At 34.9% G+C, this 24,181-nt stretch overlaps 1 protein-coding gene across 1 annotated transcript; it reads left to right on the top strand.

Annotated features, from left to right (window-relative positions):
- Window positions 1-22: 22 nt before the first annotated feature.
- On the top strand, window positions 23-22,463 carry LOC125645805 (synembryn-A-like). The gene is made up of 15 exons (XM_048871646.2): window positions 23-358; window positions 4,551-4,598; window positions 4,742-4,961; window positions 5,173-5,242; window positions 6,970-7,045; window positions 8,328-8,380; window positions 8,616-8,784; window positions 9,406-9,500; window positions 11,088-11,262; window positions 13,547-13,645; window positions 15,908-15,972; window positions 16,719-16,798; window positions 17,238-17,388; window positions 18,682-18,801; window positions 19,872-22,463. The coding sequence occupies exons 1-15, from the start codon at window positions 278-280 to the stop codon at window positions 19,981-19,983; spliced, it is 1,614 nt and encodes a 537-aa protein (XP_048727603.2). The 5' UTR covers window positions 23-277; the 3' UTR covers window positions 19,984-22,463.
- Window positions 22,464-24,181: the final 1,718 nt, after the last annotated feature.

Genomic DNA, 24,181 nt, shown 5'->3' with positions numbered 1-24,181 from the left:
TGATTCGGCTAACAATCTTTGCTAATTTTTCAACGAAAAGTATATATATATTAGACTTAGCCTACCCGATCTGCTTGTTCTTCAATTTCCTTGAAGTTCGTTCTCTTCTAGCGTTAAGCTTTTCTAGATACTAAACTGTATAGTAGACAATTCGTACCCAGGGTCAATCAATGCATGAGTTATCTATAATCTGAAAAAATTAAAGCGTTTGATAGATTTGGTGTTTTCACAAGATGCTGACTGCAGAAATGACAATGTAAAACCAGATAGTTTGAAAATGAAGGAGAAGCATGTTTCTGTGTTACGGGACGGTTGCGAGAACGAGGCATGCAACGTTTTAAACGACTTCACATCACGGGTAACCATATGTTAATTGAAATTCAGCGTAGAGAGTTTTCTCTTAATTTTGCATAAATTAATTTTCTGAGTCCATGTTGAGTATGACACTGAACGAGACAGATTACATTTTAACGATTTGCATTGGACACGTATTTGATAATTGTGCTGTACAACAAGTTATCAGATTTATCTAATCTATTTACATGATGGTTAAATGAGAAGACTTGTGAATCATTGCGTCGGTGAGCTTTGATTGTCACAGGGCTTGTTACATACAGATATAACGCAACAAAAGAGGACACTGAAAGTGTGACTGTGTCCTGGTGCATGTGTAGTACTCCAATGCGATAAGCTGATGTGCTACCGTCAGAACGAAAGTGGGAAAGCGACAGATCCGTAAAATTGTTAAATGTAGGAGTTTAGTTTAGAATAATCTATCTGTGTCTCAGGACAGTAATCGAACTGTGTCTCAGGACAATAATCTAACTGTGTCTCGGGAAAATAATTGAACTGTGTCTCGGGACAATAATCTAACTGTGTCTCGGGACAATAATCTAACTGTGTCTCGGGACAATAATCTAACTGTGTCTCATGACAATAATCTAACTGTGTATTAGGACAATAATCTAACTGTGTATTAGGACAATAATCTAACTGTGTCTCAGGACAATAATCTAACTGTGTCTTGGGACAATAATCTAACTGTGTCTCAGGACAATAATCTAACTGTGTCTCAGGAAAATAATCTAACTGTGAGAATAATCTAACTGTGTCTCAGGACAATAATCTAACTGTGTCTCAGGACATTAATCTAACTGTGTCTCGGGACAATAATCTAACTGTGTCTCAGGACAATAATCTAACTGTGTCTCAGGACAATAATCTAACTGTGTCTTGAGTAGAATAATCTAACTGTGTCTCAGGACAGTAATCTAACTGTGTCTCGGGACAATAATCTAACTGTGTCTTGAGTAGAATAATCTAACTGTGTCTCGAGTAGAATAATCTAACTGTGTCTTGAGTAGAATAATCTAACTGTGTCTCGAGTAGAATAATCTAACTGTGTGTCTCTGAACAATAATCTAACTGTGTCTCAGGACAATAATCTAACTGTGTCTCGGGACAATAATCTAACTGTGTCTCAGGAAAATAATCTAACTGTGGCTCGGGACAACAATCTAACTGTGTCTCGGGACAATAATCTAACTGTGTCTCAGGACAGTAATCTATCTGTGTCTTGGGACAATAATCTAACTGTGTCTCAGGACAATAATCTAACTGTGTCTCAGAAAAATAATCTAACTGTGTCTTGAGTAGAATAATCTAACTGTGTCTCAGGACAGTAATCTAACTGTGTCTCGGGACAATAATCTAACTGTGTCTTGAGTAGAATAATCTAACAGTGTCTCGAGTAGAATAATCTAACTGTGTCTCGAGTAGAATAATCTAACTGTGTCTCGAGTAGAATAATCTAACTGTGTCTCGAGTAGAATAATCTAACTGTGTCTCAGGACAGTAATCTAACTGTGTCTCGGGACAATAATCTAACTGTGTCTCAGGACAGTAATCTAACTGTGTCTCGGGACAATAATCTAACTGTCTCGGGACAATAATCTAACTGTGTCTCGGGACAATAATCACAGTTAGAATGCCTCCCATATACTCGTAATGTAGCAGAAAATTGCAGAATCACGCCGAAACGATTTCAGAATCAACAAAGATAAACATGTAAATTTTAAGTTAAAATTGAATACAACTAATCCCATTGATAATTTGTAAGTCCTTATGGTAAAAAAGTTGTAAATAACTGAACACTTTGAAATGTCACTTTTCTTGATTCAAATTGACTGCCATTTTACTGGAAACTGTCATTGGAACACTGTTTTCGAAAATGAATGCTCAAATGACAATGAAGAACTGCCCACTACCTGGTGTATAGATAACAGTGAAACATAGCTTTTGCAAAGAGCTTGAAGACAAAAAGAGTATGATATGCAGTGGACACAGAATTACCTTGTAGAATTGAAAGACAAAAAGGCAGAAATAATATCTGCAGTGGTACCGTAGTTAGGGGGGAAATATGTGTTTGACAGTTCAATGTGGTTAATTTTCTTCATTCAATTAGGCCTAATGAAAGCAATTTTCATCAAAAGAATAGTATTAACCTTTATATTAATTTAATTTGATGTTACAGTGTTGACTTTATATTTCTTAATTTACAGTATTTATTTGAAATTATAAGTTAAATTTCCTGTTAAATAATAGTGTAGTAAAGATTTTAGTACATTTTCTGTAAAAGGTCATCTCCATATTTGAAAGCTGTGGACTTACACAATGACCAAGTTCCAGTAAAATGGAAGCTGTACACCGAAAAATTAAAACTCATAGGTTTTAGTTCTCCTTCTACAATACTTAAGATGTAATTAATTGCGAGTCATTTGTGAAGATAACTTTTTTGTTGTATATGAATGATATGTGAGTCTGACATGATTTTACAGAAACATGTACTGGGCACAATTTTATTTTGCTACCTTGCGGGTATATAGGACGCATTCTATTATTAAACTGGGTCTGTAGGACATTAATTTATCACTACATGAATAAGGATAGAACACTCTATCTAATGAGAGTTATGACCTAAGATAGTACTTTTTCCCAATAAAAGAGGGGATCTTTAAGCCCCCAAATGGCAGATTACAATTGTTGTTGTTAAAGTTTTCAGCTAGTGTCATAATCTACTCCCTCTATCTGTCTTCAGTATGTCTTGTTTCAGCTGAAATCTTGTCCCTGAAGATATCTTCCAACCAGTGACATAGAACCTCTGTTTTAAGGTCATATCCGAAAGACCTGTGATTCTCACTTCTAAATGCCAAGCATTTGGCAAAAGAGCAATCACTACAGGTATGTTTATGTCATAAGTTTGATGCGGCCATGGTAGGAGTGGGACTCATGGTTACGAAGCGAACCAGGAAATCAGGAGGTCATGCCATGACCACCTCATCCCTAAGACGTAAACATACTAGGTAGTGATGCTTAACAGATTGGGACTGCATGGTAGATCATGATTGTTTGTTCATACACTGATAGTCTCTGTATAATTTGTTCCTTTTCAAAATTTCCCCATTTTATATGTCAAATTTCCCCCAATTTCATGGACCGTAGTCCCAGTTTGAAAAAAAAGCCCTGACTGTGCTGCCATCTTCTGGGTGGACATTATTCAGTGATGTTTTTTGTTTTTTTCAACTAAGAAAGTTGTAAACAGTTGAAGATTCCAATTGATTATCTCTTTGTAAGAAAGTTTCAGGGATATAGTGTCTTGGTCATATGTGTGTTTGTGTGTATCGGGAATAATGTTGTGGACACTATATAGGGAGACCTTGTCCTATTTCAGGTCATCAGTCAACATTACAGGTCATTAGTCAACATTACAGGTCATCAGTCAACATTACAGGTCATTAGTCAACATTACAGGTCATCAGTCAACATTACAGATCATCAGTCAACATTACAGATCATCAGTCAACATTACAGATCATCAGTCAACATTACAATCAGTAATTAAAACAGCAAATGTTTTAGATACAATAGAAAAAGTACATTTTGATCTTTCAACTGCATGAAAGTTGAAGATAACGAACAGTGATCAATCTCATAACTCCTATAAACAATACAAAATAGAGAGTTGGGCAAACACAGACTTCTTATCTATAAATCTTAGGTAGGAAGGTAAAGATACCTACAGGTTTCTAGGTCAAAGGTCAAGGACATATTAATGTTTGAAAATGGTACCAATTGATTAATGTCATGATGTGAGAGGATTGGGCTGCCTTGTGGTCCATGTTTTAACAATAGTGAAAGGCCCAAGAGTCCCAAATTGGAGTCACCCATTGAGATGACATCAAAACTGACTTAAGATTTAATGCCTATTGACCATGGACTAAAAACAACTTGGAGAGAATGTTATGTGCCATTTTGAAGTTAAAATCCATATTATTAGATTTACATAAGTCTGAAGATATTAAATTTGCACAACCTTCACAAATAACACAAACTCTGTAAGTGCAAGTGGTGTTTTGTGACCTCTCAGGAGTTATTTAGTGTACATATCAATAGAATTACTGGTGACCTCTCAGGAGTTATTTAGTGTACATATCAATATAATAGAATTACTGGTACATGATAAATCTTAAAGATTCTTTTCATATTTTCAGAATGCTCAAGTCTTCAATTTTCCTGATTTAACACCAGATTTGAAGACGGTATTAGTAATTTTTAAAATAAAAATCAAATAAATTAAGATTTGTACTGTTTATAAACATTGACATTAAATTTTTGTATTAAGACTACATCCTAAAACTCGGACATTGATATAGTTTTTTTTTTTATCTATTTGTATTATTAGAAGGTTGTAGATGCCTTGGTACACCGACTTAATTCCCAAGCCTCCTCTAAATGCCATGTCCTGTGTCTCAAAACTCTCCGGATGTTCAGCCGGGAGAAGGACAAACTCGTCAACATGGTGTCTGAACCCACCATCGCCATCATGATGAAAATGACAGGATTAAACCATTATGCTGTTGAGGAAGGAGATCTTGTTGAAATACAGAATGGAGATCCCGAGGGTAGATAATTGACATCCATTTAGAAAACCAATGATTTTGCTCTATCTGTAAAATATCTTTAATAATATTAGATACATGTAGATCAACAGTAACTTTACGCATTGTCATTATTCTTTTTTGTTAATTTCTACAAGTACTTAATATGATTTATTTTTCCTTTGTGGTGAATCATGTTGTTAATATTAATCTTCCAAATTCTCTTTCTATATAGTGATGCTAGAGGCATTGAAATGTCTGTGTAACCTGGTTTTCAACAGTCAGTTGGCCCAAAGAATCTGCAGGTTGGTTGAAATTTTAAAGTACAATGTAAGCGCAGTTCATTTAGTGTGTTAATGTTAGATAAATGACATCCCTACTAGCTCTGAATCGTTAACTTGGATCGGCAGAGACACTGGGCTGTTATGTCTGGCCCCAGTCCGATCCCCAGCAGAGGCAACATAAACTCACTCTGTTACATTTGGTGCCCATGTCTGGTCCTGGGTACTCTTTGGCAGATGAAAGTAATTGCCTATGTTTTCTGCCACACTCAACAATTTTTCAGTTATCTGGTGGCACCCAATTTTTATTGATGGAAGAGAGAACCCAGATACAATGTACCTGGGAAGAGACCACTGACCTTCCGAAAGTAAACTGGGAAACTTTCTCACTTACCGGCACGAGCGGGATTCGAACCCGCTCCGACAGAGGTGAGAGGCCGTGTGATTTTGAGCGCAATGCTCTAACCACTTAGCCACAGAGGCCCCTCTCACTAGTGGGTTAACCTTTTAGATGGAGCAGGGATCCTCAGCAGAGAGTGTCTGTTACATTTATATTCCTTTTGACAAAGTTGATAACAACTCAACATTGGTAAAGAAAGAGCACTGAATTTATAAAAAAAAAGAAAAAAAAAGAAGGGCTTTAACACATCAAATGACTGGTCTTTGTACATATTCCCCTGAAATGGAGGTCATCTTTGTCTAAATGTGTTAATTAATATGTGATTACGTGAACATGCCTTTGTTTTATACCGAGAATTGACCAGAATATTGTAGTTGATAAAATGAGCTGTTGGTTCTAATGGCTGCCTTGTTCATAGTAGATTGAATGTGTTTTAGGAGGAATTTCCGGGTAGCTGGATGATATTACTGTGTAGTGTATTTACAGACTACAGTGAATGATATTACTGTGTAGTGTATTTACAGACTACAGTGAATGATATTACTGTGTAGTGTATTTACAGACTACAGTGAATGATATTACTGTGTAGTGTATTTACAGACTACAGTGAATGATATTACTGTGTAGTGTATTTACAGACTACAGTGAATGATATTACTGTGTAGTGTATTTACAGACTACAGTGAATGATATTACTGTGTAGTGTATTTACAGACTACAGTGAATGATATTACTGTGTAGTGTATTTACAGACTACAGTGAATGATATTACTGTGTAGTGTATTTACAGACTACAGTGAATGATATTACTGTGTAGTGTATTTACAGACTACAGTGGTTGATAGTGTTTCTGAATTTTATAAAGAAGTGTACATACAAATCCAAAGTTTAAACAAATCTAAAATAACAATCAATGTTCAAATATCTAAAATTATCAGAGGAAATTTGGTCCACCCTATACCATATTAAATTTTTGCCAGTATTTATCTGTTCTGTTTGTTAAAATGCAGATGTACGTTCATACTTGATGTTTCTGCTAATGATAATTTTGAAATTTACTTAGTTTGTAGATTTGGCCTAGTAGGATCAAGAAACATAAAAAAAATTAACACTCTTTTACCTATCAAAGTTATTTAGGGACAATACCCTCTCTTACAACTATATTCCATTTTTCAGAAGTTCGAACATAAATCATGGACACATTTTTGATATTTACAAATACTGATTTTAGACATAAGATTCATAAAATGTCCCCTGAATGTTAAACTGCTAGACTAAGTATTATGGGATATTTGATCCAATATGTAGTCATTAATTCGACAGTAAAATCAAAAGATTTCTCTTTTGACAGTAAAAATGGATGTGTTGAAGGGATTGTCCAGAGACTGAAAACATACAAAGATCCTGCACTACCACATGAAATCAAGGTTTGTTACTACACTCTTGAGGAAGAATTCATCATCTAAAGAGTCAGGAACCTCATTTATCTAGAGAGTCAGGAACCTCATGTATCTAGAGAGTCTGGAATCTCATTTATCTAGAGAGTCAGGAACCTCATTTATCTAGGGGGTCTGGAACCTCATTTATCTAGAAAGTCTGGAACCTCATTTATCTAGAGAGTCAGGAACCTCATTTATCTAGAGAGTCAGGAACAGGGCTCAAAATTAGTGAGAAATACTCGCAAAATGCGAGTACATTTGACAAATAACAAGTAAAAATAATGGACACTCGAATATCTTAGCGAGTGGTGATTTACAAACTATGATCGTATCGTATCCATTTTATACGGTGATGCGCTATTCGCTTTTCTTAAACTTGCACTCTGAATCATACAAACGCTTACATGAATGGCCGATTTCAATATTAACCATTTCTATCCGGATTTTTCTTTTATGATTTTTTAAGAAACTTGGAGTCAAACAAATGCTTTAGAGATCGGACATCGCATATCGACATGTGCCACGAGTCCTGTTCACCTATAGGGGTGATTAAATTGAATAATTCCAAGTATGATGTTTTTGTTATTCATTTATCTACAAAAAATATCGGAGTCTATGTTTTACCAAGTCTTCCGGTAGTTATTTTTATCAGAATCATTAGAATGTCCTATCTAAATTGTCACATTGAGGTCGGGTTGTAGTGACGACACGGGTGCATTTCTCACCGCGTAGACGATTATAAAAAAGTTCATAGGACTCGTGATCGTGCTGCTTATAAAACCATGAGTCTTGTATTCGCTTTAAAAAATCACTAGTGACAACCCTGATGTGGCATGAAATTGGAAGACTGGATCTAGACCTGCAGTAAACAAGTTGTGGATTAGACTGTTAGAGGTGCGATAATCAAGAGACCTAGACATTGCACCATATGACTTACGTAACTTAGTGTCTTGTCCAAGCGCTGCCTGTTGACCCACTAGGCTCAGTAGTGATGGGGAAAATCATTGATTTAAAAATATATATATAAAAAAGAGCACTGCTTCATTATTTTTATTTTAGCTTGTAGGTTTTCATTTTAGCCTGTGGATTTTTTACCCACAGGCTGAAATTAGCCTGTGGTAAAAAAAAAGTTAATTTCGACCCCTGAGGAACCTCATTTATCTAGAGAGTCGGGAATCTCATTTCACCTTGTGAATTACATTTAGGAATTTGACATGCTTTATGTTTTGGTGAATTGGTATTTTCTAAATGAACTCTGTATCATTTACAGTTCTTCGATATGAGGCTTCTCTCCTTATTGACAGCCTTATGTGAAGAGACCAGGTACAGTATTGGACATTGTACGATTAAAAGAGCCTACTTATTTCAATTTTTTGGATAAGATATTGTATTTATTTAAGCAAGCTGACATTAATGTACACATGAATCATAAGGTTTCTTGAGCACTCCATTGCATAAGAATGATATTTTGATTCTTTCATTAGCAAAGAGAGAAAGATGAACATATATGTATTTAATGGGTGTATACATGTACATTACATTGTATGTTTGTTTCTAGACCCAAGGTCCGTTATGAGTTGCATGGTTTTACATATCTGATGGAGGTGGTGGACTTGTCCGTGAATGAAGCAGGTGAACGTGGACTGAGGGACAAGGAAGTCGATCTGTGCTGTGAAATCCTAAAAATTCTCTTTAATTTGTCCCTAGTCAGAAGTAACATGGATGAGGTTAGTGGAGTTTATCTTGTAACAAAAAATGTCAAGAAATTGAAAGGGCCTGTAGATGTATTAAAAATACAACTGTGTCATGCCTACTTGGGAAACAGTCAAAACTATTGTCCCGAGGTAGTGGCGAAGACCCAGGAAACTTGTTAGAGACCGTAGACCGAGGACAACAGTTTCCCAGGTTTTCGTCACTATTGAGGGGCAATAGTTTTGACTATTTCCCGAGTAGGCATGAAATAATTGTTTTATTACGTAATCTGCTAATGGGCAATAGTTTCTCATGTGACCGGGAAACAGTTTGTCACATGACCGGGAAACAGTTCATCATGTGATCGGGTAATGGTAAGTCACATGATGAACTGTTTAACCCCTGCTCATTTTGTGTACTTTACTCTGCTGATTAAAGTTAGAACACAGAAAAAAATATGTAACATCAATGTATATAGTAGATTAATAGGGAATAAAAATAGAGATAGGTTGCTGTACATTGGATTCCCTGATTTGTTTTTCCTGTGTATGAAAGTCGGACAAATTTTATTTTATTGTGTTTGAAGCTTTCCAGTTTTCTTGTTAGAATCTGTCAAAGGAGAATTAGGTTTGTTATGGAAGTTATTTATGTTTCAGGAGGAAGAGGCCCACTTTATGAGACTGGTGTGTGTTCTGAAAGAACTCCTGTTGTGTAAAACAAAATCCAGAGACAGAATGGAAGAACTCCAAAGGTAAATGTTTGAGATAGTTTTTAATGCTCACCTGAGTCAAAGCTGAAGTTTTTTGTTTTATTTTTTTTTTTTGTGGTCAAAATCTGTTCAGCGTCTTTCTTCGATCTATCCTTCTATGTGTATGTCTGTCTGATGTAAACTATTACCATTACTGACTTACAACCACGTGAAGATTGTGCGTCCTTCATTTGAATAGAGTAACCTTACACTTGACGTCATCCTTCATACATTTTATTTGATATTAGATAAATATTGCATATAGTTGAGCCTCGGTTGACAATGGTTTCTGGAGGGGTGAAAATTTTCAATATAACCTCAACTACATGCAATATTTGTTTTATTATACTGAAGGTTATATAAGGGCTGTTCTATTAAAACATATGAGGTACCCGGGGAAGGCACTTTAAAATTTGGGTAACCACCCATAGAAGCATAAAAGTGTACCTCATATGTTTTAATGGAACAGCCCTAAACAGCAAAGCTGAAAAACTTCCATCTGTTGACATTTGATCAATCACTATCATGTGATGTTTTGTATATCAGTGAAGTGATGTTCGGATTATCGCCAATTTTCGATTGTCGGTCGCTACAACTGAAACGATGTGAATAATCGATTGTCATTTTGAAAATCGTTGACGTCGATATTTTTTTTAATGATACGAATATTCCTGCTGTGACTTAACTAAAATAAAAAATGGTTGACGAAGCTGAATCATCCGATAAGGTTGAATATTGTTTAACGTCCCTCTTGAGAATCTTTCACTCATATGGAGATGTCACCATTGCCGGTGAAGGGCTGTAAAATTTAGGCCTATGCTCGACTCTTACAGTCTTTGAACAGGGAGGGATTTTTATTGCGCCACACCTACTGTGACACGGGGCCTCGAATTTTGCCTCTTACAACAAGCAAGGGGTACCGAGGCTTTATTGTAACCTGAATCCTATAAGAACTACAACAAAAGTCGAGGGATCTATCCCCAACCCGGGCAATCTTATTAAAATTAGATCTGTACTATTGCTATAGTAGATGAGCGGATCATAGGATCTAATTTTAAAATGTATTCCAGGAAAACAAAATCAAAAGTATAGGGTTATTAAATTCAAATCTCTAATGATTTTATTCTAATTAATTTAATATTTAGGGTAAGAAATAAAGTAAATTTAAAATATTTATGCCATAAATTTGAAATGAATAAAATTTGATTATTTTTCGTTTAATCAATCGAAAAGGTGCATCCAATTAATCCGATCATTGATTAAATTCTTTTTCCCGATTGCACATCACTAATATCAATGTAGGTATTTGCATTTATTACAAACACTCAAGCAACATTGTTTAACGCATGTGATAAATTTTATAATATCACCATTGTCAAGTAATGATACCCGTTGTCAAGTAATGTTACCCGTTGCTAGATACTATCACCCTGGAACGCATGCTTTCTATTCTCAGAGGGAAATATGTATTTCTAATGCTTTTCGACCAATCAGATTCGAGTATTTTAGTACATGAAAATATAATAAAATAGTTTGTAGTTTTGTTTGTTAGTTTTGTTTGTAAATGAAATATTGTTAATGAATTAACAGTATGACTGTAAACCTGCTGACCAACATTCCATACGACTGCTACGAGGAGTTGTTAACTCCCTTGAATGAGGATGACGAGGATATCGGTGTGGAAAATAAAGAAGCAGAGTATGATGGGAAGAATATGGAAGCCATACTGGTTCTTCTGGACTTTCTGTCTTGCAGGCTCGATAAGGTACATGTGACATCTCACTACAACAAATGACATCGAGTTCACAGCAGGCTCGATAAGGTACATGTGACATCTCACTACAACAAATGACATCGAGTTCACAGCAGGCTCGATAAGGTACATGTGACATCTCACTACAACTAATGACATCGAGTTCACAGCAGGCTCAATAAGGTACATGTGACATCTGTCTACAACTAATGACATCGAGTTCACAGCAGGCTTAATAAGGTACATGTGACATCTGTCTACAACTAATGACATCGATTTCACAGCAGCAGTACATGAATATTGTGATAGTATCCGCATTATTTTATCATCGGGGCCAAATTTCACTTTTGAGGTCATAATTTATAAAATTATGGAAACTTTCACAACTTTGACCGATGTAATATTTATGTGAGCTATTTTGAAATACATGTAGCTGACTCAGTAATATGATTGTGTTCAAATTAAACTTACTATATAAAAATAATATATCTTAATCTCTTTGGAAAGGAATTTGTCTTAAATGGGTTTGAATGCATATGGGGAATGAAAATTAGTTCATTATGTTCTTAAATTTGCTATATTGAAGTCATAAAAACTGATTTATAGATGAAGAAAATATTAAGAATGTTGGCATGGATTCATTAAAACTTAGTTACAGCCTTAAATTAATTTCCATGTTTGTACTGAATGAGTTTTACCTGTACGGAGCTTTGTACTGAATGAGTTTTACCTGTACGGAGCTTTGTACTGAATGAGTTTTACCTGTACAGAGCTTTGTACTGAATGAGTTTTACCTGTACGGAGCTTTGTACTGAATGAGTTTTTACCTGTACAGAGCTTTGTACTGAATGAGATTTACCTGTACAGAACTTTGTACTGAATGAGTTTTTACCTGTACAGAGCTTTGTACTGAATGAGTTTTACCTGTACAGAGCTTTGTACTGAATGAGTTTTACCTGTAAAGAGCTTTGTATGTTTTCACTTGAAGTGTTCTAACATGATTTATTAGCTCACCTGAGCCAAAGGCACAAGTTAGCTTTTCTGATCAAAATTCCTCCTTTGTCTGTTGTAAACTTTTCACAATTTCATCTCCTTCTCCAAAATTACTGGCCCAATTTCAATCAAATTTGGTACAGAGTGTCTTTGGTTGAAGGGATTCAAGTTGTATAAATGAAGGATCTTGTCCCCTTTCAAGGAGAGATAATCAAGAAAAGCTAGAAATAGGATTGGGTCATTTAAAAATCTTCTCAAGAACCACAGGGCCAGAAAAGATGAAACTTATGTGAAAGCTTCATGACATTGTGAAGATTAAAATTTGTCCAAGCCGTGGCAGATTAGGATGGGGCCACAATAGGGGATTAAAGTTTTACAAGTGGATACCTAGGAAAAATCTTTTCAAGAACAGCAGAGCCACGATTAGTAATATTAGGATGCATGCATCCTCAGGTAGTGTAGATTCAAGTTTGTTCAAATCATAGCTGTAGGATTAGGATGCGGCTACAATAAGGAAACAATGTGAAAAATGTTTTATATGGGAATGTATTGGTGGATTTTAAAATCTTTCTTTCAAGGACAACGGGACCATGATAGATAATGATAATATGTAAGTATCCTCTGGTGATGCAGACTCCAGTATGTTCAATTTGTGGCCCCCAGGGGTAGGAAAGGATCATGATAGGGGATGAAAGATTTGCATAGGAATATATTTTGAAAAGTCATAAGATTTTTCTCATGAACAGCTAGGTTATGATTAGTCATGTAGATAGGCAAGCATCCCCAGGTAGTGCAGATTAAAAATTTTGGAAATCAATGCCCCTGGAGGTAGGGTGGGGCCACAATAGAGAATAAAATATAAGATAGAATAAAAAGATTTACATTAGAAGTGTATAGGATAGGAAAAAAAAATTCTTTTAAAATCTTCTCCTAGAGAATATCATTAGTCATATTAATATGCAAGCATCCTCATGTAAGTGCAGGTTTAAGTTATTCAAAGCATGGTCCCTGGGTCTAGGTGGGACCACATCAAGAGATAAAATGGGGGTATGCTGAATAAAATACGATCTTCTCAAGAGCAAGAGGACTATGTTTATTCATGCTGATATGAAAGCATCAGGGTAGTGCAGTTCCAACTTATTTGAATCATGGCCCCAGGGATGAATGGGGGAGTGAAAAATCCAAGAAGTTATTCATGTATATCTACACTTTTCAATGTTGCACAAATTTCTGCTTTCCTCTGTGGTCAGTGAACACCCAGGTGAGCAATATGGTCCATGGGCCTCTTGTATTTTTTTTTCAGCCATCAAAAGCTGTGAAGGATAGTTTGGCCCCCATACTGTGTAGTCTGTGTCAGATGTGTAAAGCAAACCGGGTGATTCGAAAGTTCTGTCGTCTAAAGGTAAATATAAATACAGTGGAACCCCGTTATTACATTTTCCATTTTGTCATGATAAAATAACGTAATACTGGGGGCAACATAATAAATGTTCCCAGTGAAATCCGTTAAAAATATCATTTGGAAATAGTATATCGTCCGTTGGTACTCAGTGAAGGGGTGTGTGAATATATCTTTACTGTTTCTTTGTTTAAAAGACTATGATACTTTGTTTTATTTACATCTTATCTTTAATGTCCGTAATTCTTCATGTTTTTATCCCTTTTCTTTATTTCTGGTGTAGGATACATAAGGATGTTTTGATAAATGTTGCTTTTTCTGCATTCGTTTGGACCACCATTTTGTTCAACTTTAAACAATGTGTTCATGTAAATTTCTCTCAATAACTCGTTCCGATTCGTATTCAACATTCGTATTAAAAAAAGAACAAAACATCGTTTTTATTACAGTAAGTTCTCTAATTACACAATACACAACACAATAAAAACGATCCCACCCAAAACTAGAGACACAAAACGCACACAATACCCAACACTTACACACTTTTCTCACCAACGATAAACACGGAGAACAATTTAAGCGCAATCCACTTAAAAAAATATAATGATGCACGAAGATTTCATTTACAACGCTAAATGATGGCACTAAAATCACGTGCACATCAAGGGATTTTAGAATATTCACTGAGGTAAATGCCGTGCACGAATCGGCCGATAACACAGGACAGTTTGATTGGTGTATGTATGGATGAGATTTACGAACACCCAAGCTGCACGTCCAAACAACGGAAATTTTTTTAATTGAACACCTTTAGTCACCTACCGGTATGTCCAAGAAGTTACCCAAGCGGTTCTAACATTGCTTCGATAAATCTTGTCTTTCGTGTTTGATACCAAAGCTGTCCGTAATTGGAGTTTTAATAGCGAAGGTAATCACACAATGCTGAACATGCAGGTAGTTGAGAAATTATTTCTTTGATTATCAAAATATGAAAAATGAAGTAAATTTCATAGACTACAATTTCTAAATAAACATTATTTAATTGCTTATCACTGGCTTCGATACGGAGTATTCAATTGTATTGATGTCGCTAGATCTATCGAAACGTGATCAATCAAGCGTCTCTAATCCCCAAACAGACCTGGAAATTTATGTGGTGACTGCCTCAGGCAGTCTAGGTGTGAATGGCTTATTTTGAGAATCACCATGGAATAATTAGGGGTTTATTACGTTTTTGTCGGAATTTTTACAACGTAATACTGAGTTCCGGCATCTTAGGACAACGTAATAACGAGGTCTATTTTATATAGGTTTGTTAAGAAATGGTTCTGTGCTTTGAAATTCCAACGTAATATGCGGACTAACGTATTAAAGGGGGAACGTAATAACGGGGTTCCACTGTAAATATTATTATTAAGGGTAAAGTGGAATGCATGGGACTTTCTCTTCATATACGTGTACGCAGAGAACAAACTGGAAATATAAATGCTGATTGATCTGAGAGAAACTCTCGTAGTTAGAATAAAAAGATTTTCAGCAGTGCATGTATGATGCTGAATACGAGCTGTTCATTTAATTGAGGGGTTTGTACAGTAATGACATCTTGGATTGTATGATGCTGAATACAGGCTGTACATTTAATTGAGGGGTTTGTACAGTAATGACATCTTGGATTGTATGATGCTGAATACAGGCTGTTCATTTAATTGAGGGGTTTGTACAGTAATGACATCTTGGATTGTATGATGCTGAATACAGGCTGTTCATTTAATTGAGGGGTTTGTACAGTAATGACATCTTGGATTGTATGATGCTGAATACAGGCTGTTCATTTAATTGAGGGGTTTGTACAGTATTGTCATCTTGGATTTTAACAAATTTGATTATGTCACAGCTTTTGAAATAGAAACCAGATGCTAGATTTACAAATTTACCTATAGAGATGGTTTTGCATGGACCCCAAGATGGCTGAAAATGTTTTTGTTCAACATGTAAATGAATGAGAATAGGGCTGATCTACGTTTTAAAATATATTAATTTCGCTGAATATTCTCATCAAACATGTTACATCCTAAATGAAAACAAACAAATACGAAGTGGTCGTTATGCAAAACTATTTTTATTCCCCTACAAGCTGGGCCAAAGGTTACAATCCATGTGAAATACTGTATGTATGCAGACGTGAATGGATGCTCTCGTTGTTTTGTTTTTGGTTGTTGTTTTTTTTGATAATAAATATTACTGTATTTTATTGTATGTTGGCAGGTGCTACCTCCCTTAAAGGAAGAAGTGAAAAGATTGCCAGAGGAGGGAAAGACTTTAAGAAACAAGTGAGAATAAAGGATGACACATGTTTAACAAGATATTGTAACACTGGTTGTGGTACATAAGGCCAATTCAACTTAATTAATAGATTATCATCCCCGCTCGCCCCTCAAAAAATCGGCCTGCCCTGAATTTTTTTATTTTGCAAAACTTGCGATTTCTGGAAATTTTTTGTGTTCAACTCAGGTATTTACACTTTTTGTTTACATTTCCGGTATAGCAATGTGAAAAGCCTCTTGAATGAAATAGATATGGTTTTCTTAATTTCTTAAGGGCGTAAATCTTGAAGAAGTTTGGTATCTTTTGTGTTTGAAATTAAAGCTTAACCTGGAATTCGTCTGTGAAATAAGCATAGATTGATATCTATCTGGCATTAAATGATGCACTTCTGTTGACAAAAACTCATTTGTCATTAATATTTTTCTCAGAAAATAAAAATTAAAAAATTAAATCCTCCCACTGACCCCATACTTTTTGTGACTCTGGATGTTAATCTACTAATAAGTTGAATTGGCCTCATGATTACAATCTCCAGCATTTATCACAAATAGTAACAAGAGTTCTGAACTATCTTTAATAAGTAGACTTTTAATGATAAGAAATTCTTTTAATTTGAATGATTTAATGGGTGATTTTGGAAATACACAGTAAAATGTAAGAAACCTGTACACGCTGTCTTGAATCGTTGACAGGTAGAAGGTACAGTTTGTTAAGATGTTAAAGTATAAGAGTAAATCTGTGTACATTTCAGATTGTGTAAACTTCTGACGTCTGCATCAGAAGTGAAAGACATGGTGGCAGAGTTCTTATTCATCTTGTGTAAAGAAAGTGGTAAGCCTTTTCCATCTGTTTTTATGCCCTACTCAATGATTTTTGGTATTATTTGGTCTGTATGTCGGGGGGAAGGGGGGAGCACAAGAGATGGAGCTGTGAAAATTTTAGCTCTCCAACACTGAAACATTTATCAACTTTATGATATTGACCTTTGACCCCCACAGAATTTAATTTTAACAGGAATTTGCCCCATAAGTTGTGTTTCACCATCATGAGTACTTAGATGTGTGTTTCACATACGGATCTTATTCTCATCAGTCGTGTTGTTGTTTCCCAGATGTTGAAAGAATAAATAATGACTGGTATAGTCTATGATATAAAACACAGTTTAGTTGAAACTTCAAGTCATGCTTACGACCAGTCATAACGCGTGATCTGATTGGCTTACGATGTGTAACTACTACAGCCAGGTCAAATTACAATTCTATGATTTTAGTGGCCAGAATGGTGAAATATACAGGGTATGGTAATGCATCTGGTTTGCTGGCAAACCGTGGATTACTGATGGGTGGTAGGAGATTGGAGGGTGACTACAGCAGTGGATCCGAGGAATCCGACACTGAGGAGTATGCCAAACTACGGGATCAGTACGTTAAACTCACTGTTTTCATGCCTAACTACGGGATCAGTACGTTAAATATACTGTTTTTATTGATGCCTAACTACGGGATCAATATGTTAAATTACTGTTTTCATGGCTAACTACGGGATCAGTACGTTAAATATACTGTTTTTATTGATGCCTAACTACGGGATCAGTACGTTAAATTACTGTTTTTATTCATGCCTAACTACGGAATCAGTACGTTAAATATACTGTTTTTATTGATGCCTAACTATGGGATCAGTACATTAAATTACTGTTTTTATTGATGCCTAACTACGGGATCAGTACGTTAAATATACTGTTTTTATTGATGCCTAACTATGGGATCAGTACATTAAATTACTGTTTTTATTGATGCCTAACTACGGGATCAGTATGTTAAACTTACTGTTTTTATATGCCCATTGAAGACAGGATGTATTATGGTATAGCGTCATCCGTCTGTCTGTCTGTACCTTGTGGGCAGGATACAGACCGAACCGTAAGCTCCAGGATTTTACAATTTAGTGTGTTTGATCAACATTATGAGAGGAAGGTGCCTATTGTTTTTCAAGGTCTGAATCAAAGGTCAAGGTCATAGTATTACTTAGTAGGAAAACCTTGTAGGCAGTATACAAACTGAACTGTTTGGGCTAGGACTGTCAACTTTGTACACATACACTTTATGCAAAGTGGAGGATGCCTATTGTTTCTTAAGGTCAAGGTCGTAGTAGCAGGATGCAGACCGATTCATTGGGGCAAGGACCATTGAACTTTATACACATACATCTTATGCCAAGTGAAAATATTACACAGAGAGTACATGATTTGTCTTGTTTTTTTTTCAATGCAAAGAAAGTATGTCACACCCTGATGATAGCTGATACTACTTGAAGCTAAGTTCTACAAATCATGGTGTAAGAAAAACACCCTATACTAGCTTTTCGTGTTAGTATTATGTAGCGTTAGCTGTACTCTTGTTATTCACACCTAATTACAGGATCAGTATGTTAAATTACTGTTTTTATTCATGAATAAAATTTGTTCAGTTTATTCTAACAATGAGATAGCAATGCACAGCTATTATGCTTTTAGAAATGTTCTAAAAAACACAGTAAATGTTCTTAAAAACACAGTATATGGATGGAAAAATTTTTTTTTTGTAAATGTACAAATTAAAATTAATGAAAGTATTACATATGTAATTTACAGTAGTGTTTGTGTGTGCTACAATAAGTACAGTTAAAAATTACACTTCATTGAAAACTTTCTTATCAAAAAATATTTTTATTAGAGTAAATCCAATAACTGGGAGATGGGAAGAGGCGAAACTGAATCCCAGTGACGAAATGTCGGAGGAACAGAAGGAGTACGAGGCCATTAGACTGGTGAATGATTTAGACAAACTACAAAGGTAAGCAAAACCAACAGAAAAAAAGAGACTGGTGAATGATTTAGACAAACTACAAAGGTAAATAAAACCAACAGAAAAAAAGAGACTGGTGAATGATTTAGACAAACTACAAAGGTAAATAAAACCAACAGAAAAATGTGATTGAAAATGATTTAGACAAACTACAAAGGTAAATAAAACCAACAGAAAAATGTGATTGAAAATGAGAAATTGGCATGTACTTGATGCGGTAGTGATTTGTGTATTGAATTTACATTCAGAGTGGCTTTTTCTCTTTTGGGTTAAACTCCTTTCAAAGGGGAGATAATCAAGAAATAAGAAAAAACATGTCATGTTTTAAAAATCTTCTCAAGAACCACTGAACCAGTAAGAAATTAAGTGAAAGCTACCTGAAAGAAGGATGCTTCTTGTACTTACTAATATTGATTTTATGGGTTCTTTCATCACATAAACAGTCTCTTGAAAACATTTTAACAAACTGTCGAGCTTTGTTTGAGTCACGTGACTCGTTCGCTCAAATGACAGGGAAAATTCGGTTGACTACAATTGTGTACTTCTGTTATCGAATTTTGGAGTGATATTTTCTATTAATTGATATTAGTAAGTACAAGAAGCATTGTTTCATTGATTAATTATGATTTTAACATTGGATTCAGATCGCAAGTATTTAAAATCAGCCCGAGAATGCCGCCTCCAGCTGGAGGTGGCTATTTCCAGTGTACGTAATAGCACCGGTTCTAACGTTTTCCTGGCACGGTAAATATCAAAATCATAATTATAGAGTGATGTAACTGTACATGTATCTATGTACAACACACACACACTGGTGTAACTGTACATGTGTATCTATGTACAACACACACACCTGGTGTAACTGTACATGTGTATCTATGTACAACACACACACCTGGTGTAACTGTACATGTGTATCTATGTACAACACACACACACTGGTGTAACTGTACATGTGTATCTATGTACAACACACACACCTGGTGTAACTGTACATGTGTATCTATGTACAACACACACACCTGGTGTAACTGTACATTTTCCTACTCTTCATTTAGACAAGGGATCATCCAACCATGTCATGTCGGAGAGGATGGAAAACCCGTCCCTGTGGAACACATACTTCAGCTGGCAGAAAACATCAAACTGAAAGATGAAGATACAGATTGATCCACAAGGCAGGGATCTAACATTTTTCAATACTATGGTATGGTGTGGATCCAAGTGTTGTGACTAAATCACAGGTGCATCTAAACATGGTGTTGTGTTAGAAATATTTTTTCTGTTACCAAATACATGTACACTGTATCTATGTTTTCATCATTATATATGTATATCTATATTCATATCATTTAGTGCTAAATCTAAATCAAAATTGTCTATTTCTGATTAAAAATATGAAGATTATACCTGTAATCCTACCACTGAGTTCTGAACAGGTGTTTTGTTTTTATTGTATTTGTGAGCTACCCATCTTCATTCAGACTCTTTTGTAATTGCATCCTCATCAAAGGACATTATCTTCTCACATACAATTTTTTATTGTTGTAATGCAGGACACAGGCAATTGTTTCTATAAATAATTTATGACGTGTACACATCTTAATGATAATGATAATAATTTTATCATTGGCATACAGACATCATAACTTACATACAGATGTCAACTTATTTACAGAAACAAGTGCCTGTGGCACATGTGCTTAATATCAGCATTTGGTTTCCAGATCTGAATAATAAGTTGTGAATTTCAATTTAAAGATTTGCAGGGATACAGTGTGGTACATGTAGCTATGGTAATTTTTGAGGCAATTTAATTAAAATTAGATCGTTTAATCCTTGTGTAGCGATATACGTGAGCGGATCAAAGGATCCAATCGTAATTAGATTGTTTTTGAGGGACTGTATTTTCACCGTATACTTATTCTACATGTATTGGTGAAACACGTGATTTGAGAGCAGGCCTCAGCTTCATTGCACTGCTTGTATATGATTCTTTACGATTAGAAAAAGAATTCTATTTTTGCAAATACAAAATTTTACAAAATTACATGTAAATCAAGTACTTGTAAACAACTCTAAATTTACAGCGTTCTAAGATGTATGATCTCCCAGACAAATTATTTTAAAGCATTCAAACCACACTGCACCTTAACTTCAGTTCGTTGTTATAATTGAATATCTGAAGAAAATAAGGGACCATTGAAACGTTCAAAAATTGATAAATAAACCATGAAATGCATTATGAAAGGTAAAACTACTGGGAAGATGCAAACGATTTTCAAACTTCAACTAGTCTAACAGGACTAAAACTAATGCTGACTTTTTTTGTCAATTTTTTATTTGACGTGGAGTATTTTTGTATTTAATATGACAAATATTTCCATGAAATTTGATTCTGGTAGGGCTTTCATGAATCATTCTAGTAGAAAGTAAATGGATCTGAAATTTCTATTTTTTATTCAGTATGAACAATTTCTGGTGTGTGGAGTATTTGATGTATACATGTATATGTTACTGTCTTTAATTGTATTAGGTATTTATCAATGCTTTATACACGTAAAACCGGCTGTATGTGAAACAGAAGAATTGAACTGAATTTCTAACCTTAATTTCACAGTATACATTGCAGGCCATGCTTTAAGCAGAGAATTATGCCTCGTATACTAGTACATGTATATTATATATTTTTTTAGAAGAAGTACATGTTTACGGACGGTGTATTTTTTTCTGTACTTTTCTTTGAAAAGATATTTATTCAGTCTTGAGCATTCTGTGCTGTACCAATAATTTGCCCAGTCTAGGAGAAGTGCATGTCCTTTTCTTTCAGGGGCTTGCGGTAGTTCTGTGTTGTGCTGTGGAATTTGGCCTGGTTTCACAGCATATCACTGCATGGAAATAGGCAAATGTTTTGCTGCCATTTTTCTTCATAGAAATATACAGCAAATTATACTCGGTATGGAGATCAATATAACGATGAGGGGACCTCACTTTATTGTGGGGGATTAAATGGTGTAATTACATATAGACATAGGGATATACATAAAATCATCAACAGTGGACAAAACTTAATCTCAAGAGTTATGCAAAAAACATCATAGCTAAAGAATTACTTTCCAGCAATTCTGAAACTGTTCACTGAGAAATCTTGTGTTACAGAAAATAGACTGTTTCGCAAATCTATAACTCAAATGGGATTGGGGTCAAGGTGTTTTAATGATGCTCTTAGAATCATTAACACCCCCCCCCCCCATTCTAAACGTTTTTGAAATTAAAAACATGTCTATAAAGCATATGGAAGCAACTAAACCTTCAATTTGTGGGTTTGAAAAGACATCTGGCAAATAAATTCAAGGTCAATGAAATTTTGTTTGGTCTGCTGTCTTAATGGAATGGGTATTATTTAGCATAGTTTATTTTTTGTATTATATTTTGTGTTACAATATATCATGTACAAGTCGCATCAAATAAACAATTATTGATCAACAGTTAAGTTTTAAAACTTTGTATTTGAAGACTGCATAAGCATATCATCAAGTGTAATATTATAAAAATGATATGTTATGAATTTTGTTTTATAGTTTTAGTATTAATATTTATTGAGAATAATGTATGCATCATCATTTTCATAAATAAATGCAAAAAATTATGATATTGTGTTTCATCCCTACACAACACAGAGAAAGGCAACTTACATGTGCAGTAAAACAAGCTTATAAAGGGGTGCAGGGGACAAACATAATTAAACATAATTCATTATGAATATCCATTAAGATCATAATGCTTTAAAACTACAGGGAATAAAAAAATCACTTCACTGTAAGCGTGAATTCTTTATAAATGTGTTCACTGTAACCATGTTTTACTGTAAGCATGAATTCTTTATAAGTGTGTTCGTGGTAACCGTGTTTTACTGTAAGCGTGTATTCTTTATAAATGTGTTCGATGTAACTGTGTTTTACTGTAAGTGTGAATTCATTATAAATGTGTTCACTGTAACCATGTTTTACTGTAAGCGTGAATTCTTTATTAGTGTGTTCGCTGTAACCGTGTTTTACTGTAAGCGTGAATTCTTTATAAGTGTGTTCACTGTAACTGTGTTTTACTGTAAGTGTGAATTCTTCATAAGTGTGTTCGTTGTAACCGTGTTTTACTGTAAGTGTGAATTCATTATAAGTGTGTTCACTGTAACTGTGTTTTACTGTAAGTGTGAATTCATTATAAATGTGTTCACTGTAACTGTGTTTTACTGTAAGCGTGCATTCTTTATAAGTGTGTTCGCCGTAACCGTGTTTTACTGTAAGTGTGAATTCATTATAAATGTGTTCACTGTAACTGTGTTTTACTATAAGCGTGAATTCTTTATAAGTGTGTTCGATGTAACTGTGTTTTACTGTAAGTGTGAATTCATTATAAATGTGTTGCTGTAACCGTGTTTTACTGTAAGTGTGAATTCTTTATAAGTGTGTTCGCTGTAACCATGTTTTACTCTAAGTGTGAATTCTTTATAAGTGTGTTCGCTGTAACCATGTTTTACTCTAAGCGTGAATTCTTTATAAGTGTGTTCGCTGTAACCGTGTTTTACTGTAAGCGTGAATTCTTTATAAGTGTGTTCGTGGTAACCGTGTTTTACTGTAAGCATGTATTCTTTATAAGTGTGTTCGTGGTAACCGTGTTTTACTGTAAGTGTGAATTCATTATAAATGTGTTCGCTGTAACCGTGTTTTACTGTAAGTGTGAATTCTTTATAAGTGTGTTCGCTGTAACCGTGTTTTACTGTAAGTGTGAATTCATTATAAGTGTGTTCACTGTAACTGTGTTTTACTGTAAGTGTGAATTCTTTATAAGTGTGTTCGCTGTAACCATGTTTTACTCTAAGCGTGAATTCTTTATAAATGTGTTCACTGTAACTGTGTTTTACTGTAAGCATGAATTCTTTATATGTGTGTTCACTGTAACTGTGTTTTACTGTAAGCGTGAATTCTTTATAAGTGTGTTCGTGGTAACCGTGTTTTACTGTAAGCATGTATTCTTTATAAATGTGTTCACTGTAACCGTGTTTTACTGTAAGTGTGAATTCATTATAAGTGTGTTCGTGGTAACCGTGTTTTACTGTAAGCGTGTATTCTTTATAAATGTGTTCGATGTAACTGTGTTTTACTGTAAGTGTGAATTCATTGTAAATGTTCACTGTAACCATGTTTTACTGTAAGCGTGAATTCTTCATAAGTGTTTTCGCTGTAACCGTGTTTTACTGTAAGTGTGAATTCATTATAAGTGTGTTCACTGTAACTGTGTTTTACTGTAAGTGTGAATTCATTATAAGTGTGTTCACTGTTACTGTGTTTTACTGTAAGCGTGAATTCTT

Source organism: Ostrea edulis, chromosome 6, assembly GCF_947568905.1.
Source record: "Ostrea edulis chromosome 6, xbOstEdul1.1, whole genome shotgun sequence".
Taxonomy (NCBI): domain Eukaryota; kingdom Metazoa; phylum Mollusca; class Bivalvia; order Ostreida; family Ostreidae; genus Ostrea; species Ostrea edulis.
Note: the sequence above shows the minus strand (reverse complement) of the source record. Positions and strands in the feature narration are given on the sequence as shown.